General features: G+C 36.5%; 2 protein-coding genes across 6 annotated transcripts in view; one reads left to right on the top strand and one right to left on the bottom strand.

The window, feature by feature from the left end:
- Positions 1–3,664: 3,664 nt before the first annotated feature.
- On the top strand, positions 3,665–5,209 carry LOC128217475 (peritrophin-1-like). Its single transcript, XM_052924629.1, has 5 exons — positions 3,665–3,725; positions 3,855–3,878; positions 4,112–4,281; positions 4,487–4,817; positions 5,010–5,209. Exons 1-5 carry the CDS (start codon positions 3,665–3,667, stop codon positions 5,207–5,209), a joined length of 786 nt encoding a protein of 261 aa, XP_052780589.1.
- Positions 5,210–5,586: 377 nt separating this feature from the next.
- LOC128217033 (nucleolar protein dao-5-like) overlaps positions 5,587–22,512 on the bottom strand; it is a 39,304-nt gene continuing 22,378 nt past the window's right edge. For 2 of the 5 annotated variants that reach the window (XM_052923846.1, XM_052923843.1), the window contains exons 5-22: positions 21,360–21,455; positions 20,688–20,839; positions 20,200–20,356; positions 19,389–19,476; positions 18,992–19,042; positions 18,387–18,445; positions 17,609–17,680; positions 16,934–17,002; positions 16,261–16,341; positions 15,557–15,733; positions 14,437–14,487; positions 12,463–12,600; positions 12,181–12,280; positions 11,635–11,801; positions 10,611–10,736; positions 9,991–10,050; positions 9,516–9,613; positions 5,587–9,134 (exon numbers count right to left, since the gene is read on the bottom strand). In XM_052923846.1, coding sequence (XP_052779806.1) covers positions 9,098–9,134; positions 9,516–9,613; positions 9,991–10,050; positions 10,611–10,736; positions 11,635–11,801; positions 12,181–12,280; positions 12,463–12,600; positions 14,437–14,487; positions 15,557–15,733; positions 16,261–16,341; positions 16,934–17,002; positions 17,609–17,680; positions 18,387–18,445; positions 18,992–19,042; positions 19,389–19,476; positions 20,200–20,356; positions 20,688–20,839; positions 21,360–21,455 — 1,779 coding nt within the window. In that variant the 3' untranslated portion in view covers positions 5,587–9,097. The other 3 variants (XM_052923844.1, XM_052923845.1, XM_052923847.1) reach the window with 3 other exon arrangements.

Below are 22,512 nucleotides of genomic sequence, written 5' to 3' on the forward strand. Positions count from 1 at the left end.
GATTCAACATTTAGTCCCACAAGAGTTACTCCATGTATTATTGCCAAAAAAGAAACCGACGCACATTACCCTCCAGTTTGTTTAGTGTTAAATGGATTCATTCACATTAAATATAGCCTGGCCAGACATCTTAAACACTCATTTACTTTCTATTTCGTCACGGCAACATGATGATAAAAATATTTTTCACGTTTTTTTTATTTGTTCATTAATAGAGTAAGTAAACTTATTTGATTGAAAGAAAAAATAAAATGCAAATTTTAAATTTGAAAACGAGTCTCTTTCGTGTTTAAGTTTGTTAACTATGCATTCACTTTGACAATGACTATTAAAAACATATGTGCTGTTGACGATGTGCCATTTACAAGTCGAATCAACTGTTGTTGTTTTTTAAATTCGCGCAAGTCCATGGGATAGAACTCGATTTTGTATTCTCTAAAAATATCCATAGTTATCCCGCATGGTTTTAAGTTCTGTCTAGATTTATATTTTATAACCAAATGCCTTGTTACGGGAGTATTTTAACCATTTTAGCATAGAGAAAAAAACCTACTTGATACATGTATATTTCCATCACTGGTCATCATTCGAAGAGCCATATTAGCCATACTTTCCATCTGACACTGCCGAACTCAGTATGTATATTGTCAGTGTGTGTTTCAGATTGATTTGTCGTTTACATTTTCCACGGGATTTTTATATCATAACCGCTCAATTGGCAAAATCACTCTTTGGTCGTACGGTACTCTAATAAGGTGTCAACGGCTTGATTGTCGGGCCGTGTGAAACAATTAATAACTGTTCATATAGTGGCAGAAATATCATTCGTTACCAGGTGTGAAAAATAACGTGTCTGATTAATCAATCAACATGAAGCAATTCAATCAACGTGCGACGAGAACTTCTCCGCACAAGATCACACCTTATTGTACACTCACCGTTCACAAATAAAGGTTTTCTTCTGCATATGTAATCTTTTACAATCTACACCACTTGATTAAAATGTTTCCTTTTGAACCAAGTTTCATGAACAATCTACGAATGGTATATACTACATATATAGCTCCTGGGCAAAGCTTTGCCCTGCAGTTGCAACCTTTAACTTAAGCTTACTCATCTGAAACGTGGGATCTGCACTGGCCTCAATGACGTGAACAGTTGAACCAAGTTTTATGAAAATTATTGAAGGGGTTTAGGAGCGGACTGAAATTTGCCATAGAAATGTGACCATAAAATGGAGCGGACGCGCCTGGAACAGGGGTTCTGTACGTGTAAACTCGATAATAACAATGTATAACCTGTTCAGGCTGTTGTGCCTATGACTTTTCTGCATATGGTTCTCTTGAGTACGGAATGACACCTGTATAAGTGGGTTTTGGTATCTCCAGTCGGGACTTTTGGGTTCTATTTTGATAGACATGTACAAAATAATGGCTGCCTTCGTTCCCGACCAGTTTTATCATGGACGTGTTGCGAGTGGGGTTCAAACCTACGACCTTCCGATCGCAATTACAACGCGGTAACCGCTCGGCCATGCCGCGATGGTCGACATACATTATACGCCAAAGTTCCATAAAGAAGCCTTTTAGGAATTAAGGAGATATGGAGTGGATACAAAATATAATGAAGGACAAAATACAATGAAAGTCGTTTAACAATGACACACGATTGTCCGGAACGAACCAGATACGCGGCAGATTCATATTCCAGCAATGTGTGAAAAAATGCAATTCAGATGTAAAAATGCACTTTTTTTGGTTACAGTGCACATATTTATTAAAATGTGAACAATTCCGCGAGTTCATGTCACATGTATAAACTACCTGAATCGACAATAAATTTCACATGTTAATTCTCCACATCTGTGACAATTATGATGCTATTCTTATGTGATCCGGGGACATTTGGTCCTACGCTATGAGTTCACAGGATTTAAGGTTATTTATTAGCAAATGCCCAAAAGTAAATCAACATTTCAACGTTTTTTGATCGATCAAATTATTCCTGACAGTACAATTCACCCAAACGGATACCGCGCTGCATTATTAGCGTACTTGGTACCATTTACAAGGAACCGATAAAAAATCCTATCCCCAACATTTTACTAAAGGCCCGTGAGGGGTATACTTAAATATGCATATGGAGCAGGCACTTTCAAGACATCTTGCGGGTATTCACAATTATAAGATGGTATAATTGTTAATTTTAAAACTTTAAAATCTCTTCTATCTGCAAATTTCACACCGGAAATTCAAGCACACAGTCTGAATCACATTCTATGGCGAAAATGCGAATGATATTATTCACAGAACCATACATTGGCCGTCCGTGAATGGAAGTATATTTGTCGGCATATTTCCAAAAGTCTAATTAATAGCTATGGTAATAAGTATAGAAAATAAACGATAAAGAAATCTTACCATTTTCTGTCCGGCTCCGTTGCTCATGTGAACTTCAGTGACTTCGAAGAGTCAGTCGTCTTACATCATCTATTGAATCAGCTCATCGATCGTACGTTATTTATAGTTTTGAGTCATGTTTCTGGGATTTCCCGTTTTTGTGGTTACACGCCAGTGCATATAGAGAATGTGTTGCCATTAAAGCTTAGGCTTACTCAGTTAAATTAATTGCAACTGCTGAAAGGTATTAGATATAAATGTAGCATTATATTCAAATAAAGTTTAAAACATATGCCAATTATTGCACCTGGCTGAAATCGGGTGGGACAGTGACTGTCACCACCGAGCATTTCCGTAACGGCACCCTGTCCGCCCCGCTTCCACTCCATCTCAACACACTAGTGTAGAACATGCACGCGGCAACTCATCCTCACCACCGACCACCCCCCTCCCCACCCGCACCCTGCCCTGCATCGCCACCACTCAAATTCACTAAAATTTGAAAAAAATGAACTAGGGTGGAACATGCGACACATCCACACCACCGAGATTTCCGCCACCCACCCTATCGCACTACGGTGGAACATGCGCCGCCGCCCATCCCCGTCAAGTTATGATTAGCCTAACGTAAATTCTGCCCGTCATAGTCAATCGGTTTTTGATTGTTTCAAATGCTAAGTATAGTAACTACCAGGCAGCCGCAAGTGCCACCAGTTCTACATTGCCGCTCAACATAACCATGTACCGAACATACATACTGGACTCTTGAAAAGTCAGATATGTCCAACCAGTTACTGAGTTACCGGCTACTTCCATCATCCCCGGTGCCACTATCTAACGCCATTGCTAGTGGCTGGGCCGATGGTTTTGAGGGAATGAGAGGTGACCCCACCCTCGCGCGCTCCCACCCCCTCTAAATAAAATCACATATTCTTGCATGGATACGTTCTAGATATGTTTTTCAACAATAATGATTCGAACAAACACCCAAAACATAAAGTCAAGTAAAACTGAGTGTGCGTTCATGGCGATTTGTTTCGTGCCTGATACTTTTGCACTGAAGATAGTTGTTTACCATACCTCGCCCCCACATTATCACGGTGTGGTCAAGAAATGATAACAACCTTGACACAGGGAGGGGAAATGTCGGGGCTTCACGGTGACCAAAACATGCCCGCGTCTGATAGCGGACGACACTTGTACATATTGCAGAGGGTACTTTCGTGAGTTGTGTCATTTCGTCACTTTCACTAACGACAGTAAGAATGAAGGTTATTGTGGTTCTTATATCTGTGTGGATTGAGGTCGCTCTGTCGGAGCAAAGAGGTATGACATTCTTGAAAGCATATTGGCGTGCGTTTTTTTCTTACATCTCGATATTTTGTAAAATACATTTATAAAACACAAACCACACGCATTGATAACGATAAACAACACATTTTTCTTGCATTTCAGAAAAGAGACAGGCGAGTTGTCAAGGTAAGTTTATACATACACCCAGGTACTTTTTGCGTCAAATTCCAACCTCATTTTGTATTTCATTTTATAATATGGTGAGAGCACATTTTGCCATTGCTCCCGCTCTTTTCCAACTCATTTAGATTGTGTTTTGGGGTTTTGAACTTCTGAGCTGAAACATTTGTTGAAAAGAAATATTGACCAAATCAAGGAAACGCTTTAAGACAACTGTACAATACCTTTTTCTTCCCCAGAGCCAGCGTTGCCGAATGTGTGTCTGTCGGCGGGCGGGAGGGTGTATTTCCCGCACCCGATTGACCTCCAGAAGTTCATACAGTGTGCGGACAACGGACGGATGTTCGTGATCACGTGTCCCATGGGCGAGATGTACAACCAGGCGACCACCTCGTGCATGGGCGCTCAGGTACGTAGGGTGTGGGCGCATTCGCAATCCTATTCATATATGCATGTCTACACTGTGTGTCAACAAACGGAAACTGTAGTATTTCCATTTCTTTAAGACAATTTATAGTTCTTATGTGAACTCTACCATCTCACCGATATATAGTATTACATGCAGATAAATCTTACGCCAATGAAGTACTAGACTAAGTGTTGATACATTTTAGACGGTCAAGACTACTCCACCGGCTACACTTCCACCGACAACACTTCCGCCTAAAACTCCCGCTCCCTACAACCCATGCACCGGCGCCAACATGGCCACTGGGATGATCTTCTTCGCGTACCCCGGGGACAACCAGAAGTTCTACGAATGTAACCTGCAGGGACAGCCCATCCTCCTCACGTGCCCGTCACGCCTCGTGTTCGACAACATGCGAAAGTCATGCGTTCTTCCGGCAGGTACCAATACCGGGGGAACCAATACAGGAACAACTACGGGAACCGGAACTGGCACGGGAACAGGAACCGGAACCGCCACTGGAGCGGTTACCTCAGGTTTGTTAATTTGCATTTGTAGCTGTCTTGATTCTTAAATAACAGTTAACTGAAACATAATCGACTTGATGAATGAATATTATGTCGCGAAAAACGGCAAGTAGATGTGCTTTTGTTTATTGGAAACAAAACATGTATAAGAATCGTTATATTTGCTGGATAAATTCTCATAAAAATGTCCCCATTGTCCAGGTAACCCGTGTCCGGCTCACGCGATCCAGGGCGACAACCTGTTCTTCCCGCACCCCGACCCGAGTAAGTACATTCAGTGTGATTTTGCTGGAGACGCCTATGTGATGCAGTGCCCAGCCACACTCGTCTGGAAACAGACCGTCAAACAGTGCTCCTCCCCCTACCAGTACGTCACTCCCAAAAATGGACTGGTTGGCTAGACTAACTATACCGTGTCATCGTGGGACAGAAGTGGTGGGGATGAAATATGTGTGTGGATAAATCGGATTTAACTTTTTGGATTAAAATTCTAGCAGATATATTGCTGAGACTTATCGTATTAAAATACCTTTGTATGCACTCAACATACTGGTTTTGAAGCTTCATTTCTTTATATTGTTCTACACGTCTTGCAACACGCTTTTTCAATAGGCAGCATCAGGGCAGCAATACCAAATAAATAGTAGTTTAACTGCTATTTTGTTCCGTTTTAAATTAATGGCAGAGCAAATATACTCATAAGTTCTGTATTGATGCCTGTGTTTTTATTTTTTAACTGTCCCATTCTTGTCTTGCATGAAATAAACGTAACAAGGCGTTTTGTTTATTGATTTTATTTATTTTGTAAATGGAAGCTCCAAAATGTATCTTTTCTTCAACAATGGTAATGTATACATGTATAACAAATAACACGTTATGGTATAATAGTATTTAAAGTATGTACAAGTAGGGTTAACTCTACACAAAATATTGCACTCTACATTTCCTCTACACATTCGGAACTCCTCGGCCATTTCCCATCGAAAACAACCTCGGATGAATGCCGGTACATTAGTAGAAGTAGTTCGTAAAATATGGATAACAATATAAATCATTTTAATGATTTACCGTGTAATTTCTATTACTAAGTTCAAATTGATGGCCAGCTTAGTGTATTATTGCATAAACAAGAGATGTTTGTCAAACATTATGCCCCCTGAGCGCCAAGTTGCCAGAAATATTTGGACAATTGAATGAAATATGCATGGACTGAAATGACAGCTGATTTGTCATTGGATGCATATGAGGCAGGTCATCTACTGGTCATACCTAATCTTCATGTCAAGTTTGATGACCATAGGTCCGGGAATTGTTGAGTTATCACTCGGACAAGCTTTGGTCTTCCAACAGACCGACCGACATGTGCAAAGCAATTATATAACCCCTCTGCTTCGAAGGGGGGCATAATTAAACTAGATGTTCACTGAAAACTGATACTTCAACTCATGCATTTAGTGACATATAAATTTCTACTGTCTACTATATAAGAAAATAAAATATGGACAATCAGAAAACCTTTTTTCAGCTTACAGTCACACTGACCTTGACCTTTGACCCACTGACCTCAAAATCAATAGGGTTCATCTGCTGGTCATGACCAATAAGCCTACCTAGTATGAGGTCCCTGGGTCAAAGCGTTCTCAAGTTATTGATCGGAAACCGTTTTTCATGTTAAGGTCACACTGACCTTGACCTTTGACCTCAAAATCAATAGGGTTCATCTGCTGGTCATGACCAATACACCTACCAAGTATGAGGTTCCTGGGTCAAAGCGTTCTCAAGTTATTGATCGGAAACCGTTTTTCATGTAAAGGTCACACTGGTCCCTGGGTCAAAGCGTTCTCAAGTTATTGATCGGAAACCGTTTTTCATGTTAAGGTCACACTGACCTTGACCTTTGACCCACTGACCTCAAAATCAATAGGGTTCATCTGCTGGTCATGACCAATACACCTACCAAGTATGAGGTTCCTGGGTCAAAGCGTTCTCAAGTTATTGATCGGAAACCGTTTTTCATGTAAAGGTCACACTGACCTTGACCTTTGACCCACTGACCTCAAAATCAATAGGGTTCATCTGCTGGTGATGACCAATACACATACCAAGTATGAGGTCCCTCGGTCAAAGCGTTCTCAAGTTATTGATCGGAAACCATTTGGTATTCCGACCGACCGACCGACAGACAGACAGACCGACCGACCGACCGACCGACATGTGCAAAACAATATACCCCACTTTTTTCAAAAGGGGGCATAATAAATAAGATTCCAAAGAGTAAAGTCCTTCGGTTTAAACGTTATATTAAAATCACTAATTCTACTTGCAGCGTAGTTAAATGTAAAGAATTCTGACATTGTAAATTGTCTATATACATGCGATGTTGATTTCCTTGGAAAATGGCCGACGTGTTCCGAATGAACCTCTACAAAGTGTGCGTTATCTACAAGTACATGTACTTTATAACTGGTAATAAAACAATGATTGGCATACAAGGAAGTTATCCCATATCAAATGTGCACATGTATTAAATGAAAAAAGGAGTCTATACAAATAACCATTACATGGCATGATTACATAATATATTATACGGAATAAAAAACTGTTAAATCCTTCATTTGTTGGTAGAACATTAAAATACAATAGATCTTCATGAAGTAAAACATGAAGATATATAAATCAACTACATAAATCAAGTTGTTATTTCAGTTTTCTCCTCATAATGTGACACAGAATGCATATTGATATAAACCACAACCAAAAATCAGATCAAAAATGTGTGTAGACTAAGTACCACTATGCAGACGAAGCAAAGCTATCAGGTTGTTTAATAAGATAAAATAAAATGTCAATAAGAAGCTATCAAAACAATTTATAGTTAAAAAAGCACCAATGAAAGCGCATGTTTTCTATAATGAAAAACAACATTTAATATTTCTTAAAGAACATGCATGCTATCTCCGTAACCATATATATTTATTTTATATAATATGTCCTAAAAAAGTAGTACCACAATACAATCATACAGTTGTTGTTCATCTTACGATAACACTGACAAAGGTTTCAGCGAACAACAAACAGGATGGTGATCTAAGGAACAATGATCTTCAGAGGAAAACTATTTATAGCGCAAATATTAGCAGTATCCAGTATTGTATGTAATAGTTAGGATGAAAACTGAGATTCAGTGCCAACACAAATGGGCAACAACATGCCATAGAGAAACACACAATAATGACAGATATACAGGAATGTGAAAAACCTTTGGAAATATATATACCCTGGACAAACTGTTTAATTCTTGAAACTTAAGAAAAAGCACATTTTTATGCACCAGTCAATTGTAACCACGGCTCCCCCAGGTCAGGGGAAATGCGGGGACTTTGACTTTCGGTCCAGCCAACCCCGGGTAAAATCCTCGCCCTGCGGGTACGAACTGATGGTAAAATCCCTGCCAATTACCCCCGCACCCCATGTAAGGCCGTTCCCTGCTATATTTTGCCGAAGACAAAACCACTGCATTCACCCCGGTACACCCCCTGACCTGGGGGGGCCGTGGTATCAATTGACTACTGCATTACCTTACTAAACACATATATACCTTTCTAATGGCTTACTGAGTAATATTAAAGCATTTTGATTTTCAAAACATCTGATTCATTTTTGTTTTGAGTATTAAACGATATGTTAAGTAAAAAATAAATCATAATATATAACAATTTAATAAATGTAAACTTTTTGCAATTTAATTCATCATGCAGAACAAGCAAGTTTTAAATCCTTTGATTCCGGCCATGATTCACAAACTTACTCTTTTCCATACGAGTGATCTCTGGTATTCACATTTGATGTGAGCCAGACTTGCTGGACTTATGGGAGCAGTAAAGACGTTATGCGACATTCCAGGCATCATTCATCATAAATGAATTGGATTTTGACAATACCAAACTTCTACAAGTGACAACAAGCTTCATAGACATTCAATATGACAACTAGTTAAAAACATCTATTCATTTGTTCTATTCTAGTATGATTCTTGAAAACAATAGTGCCTGTATAAGCATGCACCACCTAAAGCCATTATATTGATTCTGCTCACGCCATCTTAGCCTTTCAAGTCGTCACGGTTGCTTTACCAAATTCTGATGCTTTAGATTGTCAATTCAGTAAATTATGACAGTTTTTGCAGCCAATATCATGTAGATACTGCCAGTGAAGTGAAGTTCTCCCTACTGATGTGCTGTGATGTGAACTCTCCTGATCCCACTGGTCTCCGGGCGTGGCTGGTGTTGTCATGGTACTGCAGCCTCCCTCATCACATTCACCCACCTGACAGAGAGATGTTTAATCTGTAAACTACATGTTTTAGTGATGTTCCATAGTCCCCCCCACAAAGAATGTCAATGAGCAAATGCCAATATCATACATATTTATCTCTTTGTCTTAGGAGTGATCCCTAAGGTAAAAAGGGATATAAGATGTCACATTACAGATACTGCCAGTAAGCCTATATAGTTAAATTACATTTTATTTGGTACAAACACTTTCCTTCACCTTCTCAACACCTATCCTCCAATAAAACAAAGACTACGGCTTCCCCCATGAATAAAGACCACACTCTTGTGCAACAACGTGGTATAGAGAGTAATTGACATAATGTTGTTACTTGTATTATAAATCAGTTGAAACTAGAACAAAAACACCCCCTACTTTTCAGTGGCGGTGTGACTGTCTGTACGGAACACCAGAGGGGTCGTCCCCTTGTGGCTCAACTGGAGCAGAAGACCAGCCTCAACACCTTCAAAGAACTGGAACATACATTGGCAACTTGAAAATAACCCACATTTATTTCATACTTATAATACCTATCTTTGGCACTCAACATTATAGCAAAATAATTTAACCTTCATTTGGTCCATACATTCTCCAGAAATAACAGATTTTAACCAAAAATCAACGGAAATGTGTATTTGTTGACAACTTGTGAGTGCTTAATATTTGCAATTTATCGGAAATTGATCAAGACGCCAATCAAAAACTTAGCGAAATATTTATTTGCCGATGTTGATTATTAAAAATTATTATGAACCTTGCACGATAAGGCAAAAACTAAAGAATCGTAAAAAAGGACTGTGTGAGAGTAGAGACAATATCTTGTAGTTTACCAAACAATGTCTGTGTTTACCTCATTAAACCGGGTGACTTCATACCCCAGTAATACCATACTGTCTGCAGCCGCTGTGTCCTGAAAATGAAAAAAGGGGCTTTTAACGAATTCCAAATTAATAAAGTTAAACTTTTTTTTCATTCCTTCTTTCTTCAATGCTTTTTACAATATTAATTTCTCATGTCAATAACCGTATGGTGTTCAAAGGAATTTAAGATGAGAGACTTGGAGACTGACCTGAAAACATCACCATTATATCATAGCCTACATTTCCATCTGATCAGCCTTCAATAAGTGTTACACTTAAACATTAAATTTTTGTAGTTTCTGCCTTGTTTAAATATTAAGATTTGTAATTCATTCCATGTTTGTAGTTCAACTAAATAGACATGACATAATTCGGTTCCTTGCCTGCAGCAAACAGGTTGCAATCTATTATATGGATGGTGAACTCACATGCCAACATAGGCATTACAAGCACATGCAGTCATTCTCCTGACTATCATAGTTGAAGAGGCATAAGATAAATCAATATTATGAAAGCCAGAGGTATGGGCCTTTTAACACATGTTAATATTGTCATTAAAAAGATATGTACCAAGTTTCATGAACCATTTATAATACATCCTACTACTGACCTGAGTGGCCTTGAAGGTGAACAGGACCTTGTCCTTGATCAGGTACCACTGCTTCTTCCATTTGCGACCCTTGTGCCACTTCTGTAGATACCCACTCATACACGCACCCTCATCATTCGCTGACACCTGGGAACAGAGATATACAATTACAAAATTGTACATATACAATGGACAGAACAATTCTTGCTTCCAAAGATTATTTTTCTTGCTGTCTGAGTATCAATTCAACTTTTGTCTATTCAAAACTACAAAAATGTATGAAACAACTTACAAATTGACATTAAATGAACTGCATTATGATCACCCACAATAATCACCTTCTTTGTTTAACAACAGAATATATTGTAACTTTCAAGACCACATGCATTTGTCGTTCTAAGGTATATCTCTACATTGTTCCGTTATCAGAATTCAAATCCGGTTTGATTGGAGTCATGTTAGTTGGTGGTTTCAGAAACATAAACACATCAAGTACTACTATCTGCGAATTAACTGTTAGCGAAACATACTTGTCAATTAGTTTACAAAACACACCATGCCATTTCTTACTGAAGAGAAGTTCAATTTTGTAGTGGCTTTGAACAGTCAGATTCAACAGGTTAAAGAATATCAACAGTCACTGTGCTGTTTTTGTGAACATAATTTTAATCCAGGATTTAATTGGCTGTTGAAGCAACACCAATACAATTTATACATACATTGATGTTTTGCGCTGCAAATAGTCAGTTCCATGCAATGAGTAAAGTTATACACCAAACACTGACAGTGGTGTAGTCAGTAATTTGTGTCAACCAATAAGCAAAAGAGGTCTGAGTTTGAATTGACATTCACATGGTGGACATGGACAGAACCATAATCAATCAATATTTCAAAACCTTTAAGCGCCAAGTTCATTTGTAAAACAGTAGAAAAAACACTAGAATCAAACTAATATTTCTAACAGAAGCGGATGGGTACTCTTCATTACAGCATCAACTGGCCAGTTTCCCAGTACTAGCAGTTAACCATATCTTAAACACCCTACCTCCTTGAGCCTCTCAGGCCTGACCCCTGGACGCTTCTCAATCCGCCCACTGAGGCGTACCCGCTGTAGTCGTGAAAAGAGCCCATTTCGGCTTTTACTCAACGCTTTCCCCTCCTCCTCTTCCCCGCTTTTCTCTTTCTCCTCTACGTCCGAGGGCTTTTCTTTCTCTGTTGGTAAAGTTAAAATGTGAAACCAGCACAAGCCAACATGCCCTACACTGGTAAAATGACAGGTTTGCTTGAAACTTGAAGCTTGAAATTTATATAGCCCCGATAGTTTTAATGCAAGAATTTAAGCTGGCTGATATGAATGTTAAATTTCTATTTTCAATTGTTTTTAATATGTTTTGAAAGCACAAGATATTTGAAAAAGATTTTGGTTAATAATAACTGTAACTCTTACCTACAATATTCTATAATACCGGAGTATTGAATGTTCTAATATACTAGTAAGTAATACAATTCAATATGATAGTCTTAACCAACCTGAAACATTCAATTTGAGGTCAATTTGAAAAAAAAATAATTGAAGTTTCATATCACTTACCTGAACTGAGAGCTTTGGAGCACCTGTCACAGACTCGGGCCATCTTGTACTTGAGATAACGCAGGGCTATCTTGTTCTCAGAACATCCAGCACACACAACCTGCAATACAAGAAGCTTTATATAGAAGTTACCAATTAACACAATACAGTGTTTTCAGTATTATAACTTATGAAATATCTTAAATAGAATCCTGCGTTTAATTACAATAGTCTTATTTGAAACATTTGAACAGCAACCACAGTTTTGATCAATGATGTCAAGACTGTTCTAAAGTAACTCACCCAACCACATGCGCGGCAGTGGTGCCGTCTGAAGGTGACGGTAAACTCAACCGTGCAGATCATACACATGGTAACGCGTGCGTCGGGGATCCACAGTGGTGCCTTATGACCCAGGACAAAGTCCTTGTCTATCAGAGCCTAAAATGGAATTAGAGAGAATTACTACACACTTATTCATTAAATGATGTTTCATAAATAAAAAAAACTAATAATAGTATCATCTACCAAAACATTTGTAACATCAAGTGATACAAAAATAAGTCAAAGGTTTTAAGAAAACCAATCTCACAAAGATTTATAATGACCAGCTAGCTCTTATAATTTACAGAATGGCAAATATATATGTATCAAGTTTGCTTTGGAAAACATAACTGCATGTGAATCGCTTAGATATACATATAGGTGCAAAAATATAACTGTACAACAAATTTCAGATAATTATATTGTAATGAACAATTGTCAATATTGAAATACATGTTAATCTTCCATTTGTAAATAATTATTTTTTTCGCTGTTTTATTTAAGACTTGCCCTTAAATGTGTGTTGTTAATGTTAACAACGTTGTTAACTTGATCGTGGAAGGTGATCTAAAGTCGAAGCATGAAAGCGAAAGTTAATATCTGCTTTATTTAAAGTCACTTGGAACCTTTGCTTTCACCTTTCGAAGTATAATTGTTCAAAATTGGTTGTCAAATCTTGTTGCACCAGTTCAATGTTAAGCCGTAAAGATTCCTATATAATATAGGTACAATAACAGTTTCCTGAAATAAGCTGGTCTAAATTGCCAGTACACACAAAACCGCACACCCACAGCACACTTAAGCATGATTGTAGGATTGTTATAAAGTTGCATTTCCAGGTTTTTATGATATATACCAGTTACAAGTTTATGTTAGCACACATACAAGCTTTACAAATCTCTGGTCATTTTTTACATAAAATTCATCGGAACTCGGTTTCAAGCTCTTTGATATTTAAGGGCTTTTGACCGTTTTGATCTTGGTTTTCTGTATTTTTGTTTTGTTTTACTTTTGAAAAGATTTCATGTAAAAATAAACTAGCTGAAAACTTCTGTAAAAGTTTACAAGATGTTAGATACCAGTGTGGTCAATTTAAAACTACAATGGTGAAGAAATTAAGCAAATGTAGATGGGTGATATCAAGCATCTATAAAAATGCTCATATATAAATAAGTACAATATGGTAGAACATAAAGAAAGCTAACTAAGCAACTGTTTTCACACACAAAATACTGTGAAAAGTGGTTTTCTTTATGGAATATCAAACTTAATCACTTACAAAACAATTCAGACTTAACTATGAGGAAATTAATGAAGTCAATGGACTTTTTTCCAAACTTACTAAATTAATTATTATCAATTGAATGGGCACTCAACACATTTCCGTTGCACAAGATTGTATAGTTTACTGAAAGAATAGCTCCAAAATATTAAACAAATGAAAAAGCTGAGATAGTGTAGAACAAAAACCAGTGCTCTAGCAATAACATCACACCAAGTCATACATGGATGCAGAATATTTGTTTTCTAGCAAGCTCTAAGAATTTCTATAAAGGTATGCATGTACATTCATGTACACAGAAAACTCACCTCAAAAGACTAAACCATGCATGTAAAGAAACGGAAATTCAAAATAATGATGAGAAAATAAAAATAATTTATCTTATTATGCAATGATGTTTAAAAGCTAACATACAGTTGTATCAAATTTTAGTCAAAACAAACAAACAAACAAAGTTGAATATTAAGGTGATATTCCTTGACCAGATTTTATTAAGTGCTGAAATGGGTGATGTTCAAATTTGCAACCAGTCTGAGAATAGTACCTATACCAAACAGAAGATACCAGTCACTAGGATGGCTTGGGATCTAACCCAAAGGTGAGTATACCCTCTAGTACCAATTCACACAACACCTCAAAATGTCACCCAACATTATCCAATGCCCACTTACTGAGGCCCCAACATCCAGTACCTCTTCATCGGCCTCAGAACTGGTACTGCCCTTGTACACAAGTTAGAAATCAGTAGGAGAGGTAATATCACATTCAGATATTATTAAGGATATTAAATTTAGCCTTATAAGTCACAGAAAATGTTTCTTCAAGACCCTACAGTGAACTGCAGAAGAAGTTCAAACACATGACCCAGAGCTGTGAAATCAAAGCTTTCATCTTCTTTCCTACTTTATTTTTTTAATGCCATAAGTTACTAAATCTAGGATGCAAAATTCAAGAAAAAAAACAGTAGTAGCTTCAAGCCTCCCTCCATTAGAATTATAGCCAATTAAGAAAACTAATGTAGATAGCTGCGATGTATCATGCGTGTATGAAAATATAACAGAGCTTATTAAGTTATTAAGCTGATTTCACAACTTGAGGTAATGAGAGCAGATGGGTGGGTTTTCATGCCAGGTCACCTGATAAGTGTCCCATGAACTCTGCAGGTGCTCATCTCGGAACTATGGAGACATAGTTAACAATTTTTATTTATATCTCTCAAAAGAACTCATACTAATATTGTGCTGATCTACAACCGGTAGTCTCAAAAATACATTTATTTTGCGAATGAAAGGGTTAACATTTTTATTGACCATACACAAAATTGAACAAAATACAAATAAACAAGGCTATCTATTGCTTATGGAATCATGCCTGAAGGAAAAATAAAATTTGCTTAAAATAACACATTCAAAGACTAACAAAACATCTACAACGGCCTCAAATTAACACATGCATTATGATGTATGTGCTGATCTGGAGTCATCAAGAGGAAAAACCTTGACGTAGTTTAACAGGGAAAATAAATGCAGTAGATGACACAAAGTCATGTACCTGAAAACGGATTTTATAACGGGAGTGTTTAAAACAAAAAGCTTGTACTCCTGAAATGCTTTCAGACATAGGCCAAAGAATAATAATACCCTGTACACACACTTGATGTAATCGTTTAAATGTAATCTTAAAATCATAAGTGACCAGAAAAGCAAGCTGAAATAGATGGTAAATACATTATTGATAAAACTTTAAATTACAGTATGATTACATTAACAGTAAATAAAATATCAATCTCACCTGTGAACGCATAGTGACGAAGGTGTCTCTCTTCAGCGTGTTCTCCTCAATGGCGGAGTTGATTGCAGAGACCCAGTCGTCGCGTTCCTCGAGACTAGATGCCTGGAGGGTGAACGAGCGTTGTGTGGAGATAATGCTGAATTCCATCTTGTATTCATCACGTGCTGCTACGGACACCTGAAGTTGGTGGTGTTTTACATTATTGTATGCATCTCAGAGGGCTAGTCTATCTGATGGCTAGCCTATCTGTTTGCTATTTGAACTTAGCCAGTTCATATTAAAGACACATCAAAACAGTATGCCTGTAACACTGACTAGTAACTGCTTACAAAAAAAGAATTTGAATGTTATTAAAGATTCCTCTGACAGGAGCCATATCCCAACATAGGCTGAGTAGCTGGTACTTAAAGGGACTCACTCACATAATAATATATTGGCATATGTTTTTTCAAACAACAATTTGCATATACTCGTTTGAATTCCAAGCCTCCATATTATTCAATTTTCAATCGTTTTACGACACTTTTCTAGTTTAATTTTGTTGTATAATCCTTTAAAATATGAACAAGTCCGTAAAAATGCAAATGTCGACGTCATAGTTAGCCATTACTTAAAGGCCAAAAGTGTTGAACATATTCAACTAATTTCTTGAAGCATCTTTTAACACAATATAATGCAATAGAAAAACAATGAAATGTCTCCACCTTCATGCCGGTTAAGGAGAGTGTGTTGTTGAGTCTGTAGCCTGTCGGGGCCTCTGTCGTGTACAGCAGTACATCACTGAACTGGAATGGAAAAAAGAGAAAATTAAGAGATTAAGACCATATAATGTAAGCAATTGTAATTCATATGATTTCATATATGAATCATAATTGATAAATGTTTGTCTGAAGGGTTAAACAATTAATATATAATAGCTAAAAGACAAGAGCTTAATTGTCAATAAAGCATATTTTTCAGTTTTGCTAAATGCATGTTTACATACAGATGATCAGTGAATACCAAACAGTTCTCATTGTTTGTTTTTTGTTACTGACATGCATGTATGTGTGTATGTGGATCGCCAATGCTAATACATTGAAGTCCAGTAATAACTGATGCTAAACGTGCGTAAAACAAATAATCGTAACATTAAGATTTTCTGTTAAATATTATGTTCGGATTATCAATTCAATTTAATTGCAATTTCATATAAACATTACAAAAACTTTCCAATAAAGATTTTAGTTTCAAAATAGAAAGTATAACTACCCAGGTATACCAGTCTTCATTTGGGAAAGCAATTTTACGATAAATTTGTTAATAAGAGGGCCGAGTACTTTGAACCCAGTACAAGGTCCAGGGTGAACGTTATAACACTAGATAATAGAAGCATACCAGGAAGAAGTATCTGGGCTGAAGGTCCTTTCTAGATAGCTTCATTAGCTCTCCCTCCTTCAGGAACAACTGAATCATGGGATTAAAAAACATATGCTCTTTATAATGCAGAAAATAAAATTATCTATAGGGAAAATAATGATTTATTTAATCACATTTATAAAGACAGCTGTTTTCAATCTTTCTTGAGTTCTTTTCCTGAGCAGAAACCAGCACTGGTGACTTTAAAGTGGCACTCTTATTCAAAACCAATACATACACATGTAAAACAAACATAAATGTTGTGATTAACGCTCAACAACATACTAAATAATGCATTTATGGAAAAAATGTCTTAAATCTTATTCGGGAGTAATAGTGCATCTTTAAGAGAGGCAATAAGAGTGTGCACTGGTGAGGTTTAAGCCCACAACCATACGGGTGAAGATCAGACACCTTGACCAATTGACCTCACTCATTCTTTCTTCTCAAATTTTTAACTGCATTAATGCTGAATATTCTTGCAGCTAAAAAACAGTGAAATTTTATACTATATATATATTTTTATGCTATATACTTTTTCTTTTACTATCAATATATTGAACAATGAAAGAGAGTGTTATAGATATAGCTTCAATAGCTACTACATGACATTTAGCCCTTTATTCAAAACTGGTACTACAAAATAAGACTCACCCGGCCTGGCTTGATGATCTCAAAATGACCCACCAGAGACTTCTGTATCTCCAACATCTTCTGTACATAGTCCTGGGGAAAAAACAAGTGAACAAGTTGTGTGGGTTTGCATCAATAATATCCCATTTTTTTAAACACTGGTTCTGTAATCTTTTGATATGAAGGCTACACTTATGAAATATGGGTAAATTAACCAACATAGATTAGCATCTCTACACAATTACAGGACACGTTTGAAACAAAATTAATGATTGTATCTATCATTCATACTAGAAATAAGGGTTGGTGGTTCAGAAAAAGAACCTTCAAGAATCAACTTTTGGGATTGACATGATGTTTAAATCAGATAAGGTAGGCCCTCGGTAAATCAGAAGAGAGTTTAGCATAAAATCTAACGAATCTAAATCCCTGTGTCATATTATTTTTGTCCAGATAAGACATAAGAACATGTATATGTAAATATATAAATCTGGCCCCATTTCAATAAGATATCTTTGATGTAAACCTTATATTGCTTAAAAGTGCTAAGGTACACCAGTAAAGTGACATCAGAATCTATGCGATAAATGTGCTTTCAATACTTTATTTCAAAACACTTTTAAAACAGAGTTACACCTAGAAATTTACAATGAACTTAAACCTTATGTTCTTCATTGAAAACATGGTCTTTCGAGGGTTAGATGTCATGCACCTGACTACGGTTAATGTTCGGCAAGTGTTGTTTTTGAGATGTAACACAATGCTCTCCAGCATTAAAATACAAAGTACAGTCACTTACCTCATGCCTCATATTCTCGTTAGCATGGAAGGCCACATCACTGACGATGGCCAGGGCAGCTGGAACAGCATCAGTGTATATCATTTACATCACAACTAAACTGAGAGAAGTGTTTTCTACCAGCATGCTCACAGTAGTAAGCATATTTACATCCTTACTTTTAAACGTTATCATTAAATGTTAAGGTGAGAGCAAACTAGAGCTATCAAAGGTATTAAGACACTATCCACTGTTAATTAATTCAAGTACAAAGAAATAAACACATCCCAAGAACTAAAGGTGATGCTGACGATACAAACATGGCTGGGTACCACACATAGGACCATTAAAGGAGTTAAAGTGCACACTAGACTCACTACATACAGTGAATAAAAAGGCTATTAACAGTGTGAAAAAGTCACAGCCATTCCTGCTGATGGCATGCACCTCTAGCGAGATATAAATCCCTCCTGTAAAGTTTCATCCAGATTCAGCCAGGGGTTTGGGTTGAGGAAGCGAAAAATAAAAAAAAAATGAAATTTTAGCACTTGAACTACCACAGCCTTTAAACTTCATCATAATTTACACCATGCGGGAAACATAATCATTAATTATATAGAACCTACTGGTCATATCCTTGATCTCGGGACTGTCGGCAGGAAGATGCTTCATGTAGTCTGAAACAGACACTCATAATTGCATAAATATGTTCAAGAATCACACACTAACTGATGTAACATTAAACAACTTTTAGTACTCTTAGCTTCAAAGCTAAATGAATGACAACAACTACTTTAAGCAAGTAGTCCTAATAAACAGGTCACCTAAACAATAATGGATTTCATTTATAAAGAACACCTGTTGCAAAATTGGCAAGTGCGCCCTCAAACAGCAAAAATATTACCAGAAGTAAGCTTGACAAGAGCTGGCTCACTAACACATTTCCAGAACTTTCGAGTAAAATTATGTATGATATGACATCTCATGACAGATCCAACATATTCACAATAAACTGTATCTTACCCTGCAGGAAGAGCTTGTATTGGGGTATTCGCTGTATGGGCTTTAACATGTAGTGCTTCAGGGCGAGGCTGGCGCAACGTGGACCCATCTACATAGAATAACAACATTCTTAATTATATTATAGACCACACTTTGCTCGTACCTTTAAATTTAATATGAACTTTTGCCACTAAAATCTGCTCACTCCAAATAAAATGTTGGAAAATTACTGCAGGTGAAATGGATTGTAAATGTATGAAGATGTCACCCTCATGAAATAATGATAATTTTTTTTAATATAACTTTAGTATAAAAAATCAGGGCTATTCCATTTAAACATATAACCCCCGGGGAGAAGGCACATTTTAATTATGCCACCCCCCTACAGAAGCAAATTAACCCTTGTTGGGTCCAAATTAGCCACCTATATACTAATTAAATAATTGCCCCCCGTGGGTTATATGTTTTACTGGAATAGCCCTCAGACAGAGTCATAATTTAGAAGCATTGTAAATTGTGAGGATTATATAGTGACAATTTGTATATTTAGTAAAATAATACAAGTCATTAAATTAGTGTTTGTATTGATTACTTTTGTTTTTGATGCACACTCATGTAATATGGTCTATATATAAACGTACCGGTATACCACAGCACTTTTCTCACCCTTGATCAGTGAGAGGGTTGTAGTGCAGTTATCAATGCCAAACAGATAACCAACTAAGATGTTATACGTTCTGTTTGACTCTCATACCAAATACAAAATCTCTATTACATGTACCTCTATAAGATAAAAAAAATATCAGCTTTTTAAAGTTGTTCACTTTCTAACCTCAAATTCTTTCACTGCAGCTTGAAATGCAGGGTATTTCTTGAGGGCATCGTCGAGTGTGGCGGTTAAGTTCTCAAAGTTAAGGATATAGGAGGAGAAGAGCTTCAGGAACGGGCCTTTCTTCTTGAAGATATCAGCTATACAGTGCTTTTCCTCCCTGCAATGTGACACAAAAACATTTAAACAATTTGAACAACTGAATAAATATTGAATTTGTCAGTTTAAAGAACATAAATTTATTTATAGCTGATTCATATCTTGAGTGTTTTTTACATATTGTTATTGTATTTTTGTCCTTTTTGATTGACCATGAGTCCCTACTGCCGCTCAAGGCTAAAGAACTTTGGGTGAGAGGCTGACACCTTTACCACAAGACCTCTCTCACCCTTGATTTTATGTTTTAAACTCCAGATGTGAGAATTAAGGTAAACTTTAAACCCCTTCTAGAGCAAACAAAGATTCCACATAATTAAATTAAAAGTACAGACCAGTGTTCTATCCTGTCTTCAAGGTCAGCCAGAAGTTCCTCATTAAAGTTCTGTAGCTGCGGCAGGTAGTCCAGTATACGATTGAGTGTGTCGCTAGGGATCACTGGGCGACCCTGGTCCTCCGTTGCCTTGGAAATGTGCTTACGGAAATCCTGATAGAAAACAGTAAAGTTTGATGAGACAAAAGCTTCATTTTAAAGTTGGTCACAAATAACTACTTTACACTAAAACTTCAGTGATTAATTCAACAGATACAAAACTTTGAGCTATTCTTGGCTTGATTATACATGTACTTTGAAATTGAATTACAAGTATCTAACACTTAGAATTGTCAAATGGGGAGCATCAATTTCGGACAACATAAGGGTAAAATCATTGTTTTTAATGGAGATAAAATAGGACCAAAATACCTAAAACAACTCTGAACTGCTCTTAAGGAGAATTTGGTTATGACATATTACTATCGATAGTTGCTGATATTGACTCTCGTCCATCAATCTTATTTATCATTGAAAGAACACTTAGTTTGTTTATGAATCACTTCAAACATTTTAAGAAACCTGGCAAGCAGTGTACCAGTACATTATAGGATTAATAATTTTGATGGTGAAAATTAATCTATACATAGGAACAGAATTTGTTCTCTCTCAAATCAACAGAAATTTCCCATACCACATTGAGCAGACGCAATACATCGACAAACACTCGCTCTGAAGAAGCAATCTCCTTGGCAATCATAAACAACTTCTTCTCTTTTTTACGCATAGCCTGGAAAAAATAGCATATAAGAAAATACAAAAGATCTATTTTTCATTAAAAAGTAGAGACTGTTCGTAAGACCAATCTGCTTCATTATACAGCTTCAATTCATTCAACCTTTGATGGAATTAAGGATATTCTTGTTGAAGTTGTTGTTGTTTAGATTTAAATTAATTCATATAATCACGCAGATAGACAGAACTCACCTTTGGTTTAGAAACAAAAGCATGTGCCTGTCCTATTGCAGCCAGGTAATTAAGCAGGTACTTATTCCCCATAGCAACAAATATATGACACCCTGTTTAGTTGTATCTTTTCCTTACATACATATTTTAATCATCAAAAATTAACATAACATACATAAATGTTCATGAACACTTTTTTAAAGTAACCTTATTTCTTTCACTTTGTTTGTTTATCTGACGTAAAATCCTTTTGACAAACAACTTCATTTCGAAATCGATTACAATTCTTAAGTGACCATCATACAAGTGAATCGTACATCCTTCATGATATTTTGATTTTTATCAATTATTGAAAACTTCCTGTGTAACAATTCAAACTAATAACATGGTGAATGTGACCTTTTTACTGGATCGAAGCCAACTTGAAATTAATATCATAGAATCTTTCACAAAACATTACATGTACATTAGTTACACGACATGACCTTGATCAAATGTGTTTAATCTTATGACTTCTTATAAAGAAGCAATCAATACTGCATTATGTACTCTAATACATTAGTAAACAACTATAACAATTCCTAAACAGAACAAGGATGTTTATACCAAAACAAGGACATTTTTAAAAACAATCTGATTGTAATGTTCCAATCATCGTAATGACACATTATTGGAAAGGAAATGAGATAATTAAAGATCAAATATATATTTCCTTCGTATCAGCCATTACATTTTTCATAATTATACAGTCACATGTGTTCACAAAATGAATGACGTAAATTTGAAAAAAATAAACAAATGTTGCAGTAATTAACACACAATGATGCTGAGAGTTATCGATCAGTTTCCAATTTGATGGCAAATGGAAAATAACTAGCATA

This window comes from Mya arenaria, chromosome 14, assembly GCF_026914265.1.
Source record: "Mya arenaria isolate MELC-2E11 chromosome 14, ASM2691426v1".
Taxonomy (NCBI): Eukaryota; Metazoa; Mollusca; class Bivalvia; order Myida; family Myidae; genus Mya; species Mya arenaria.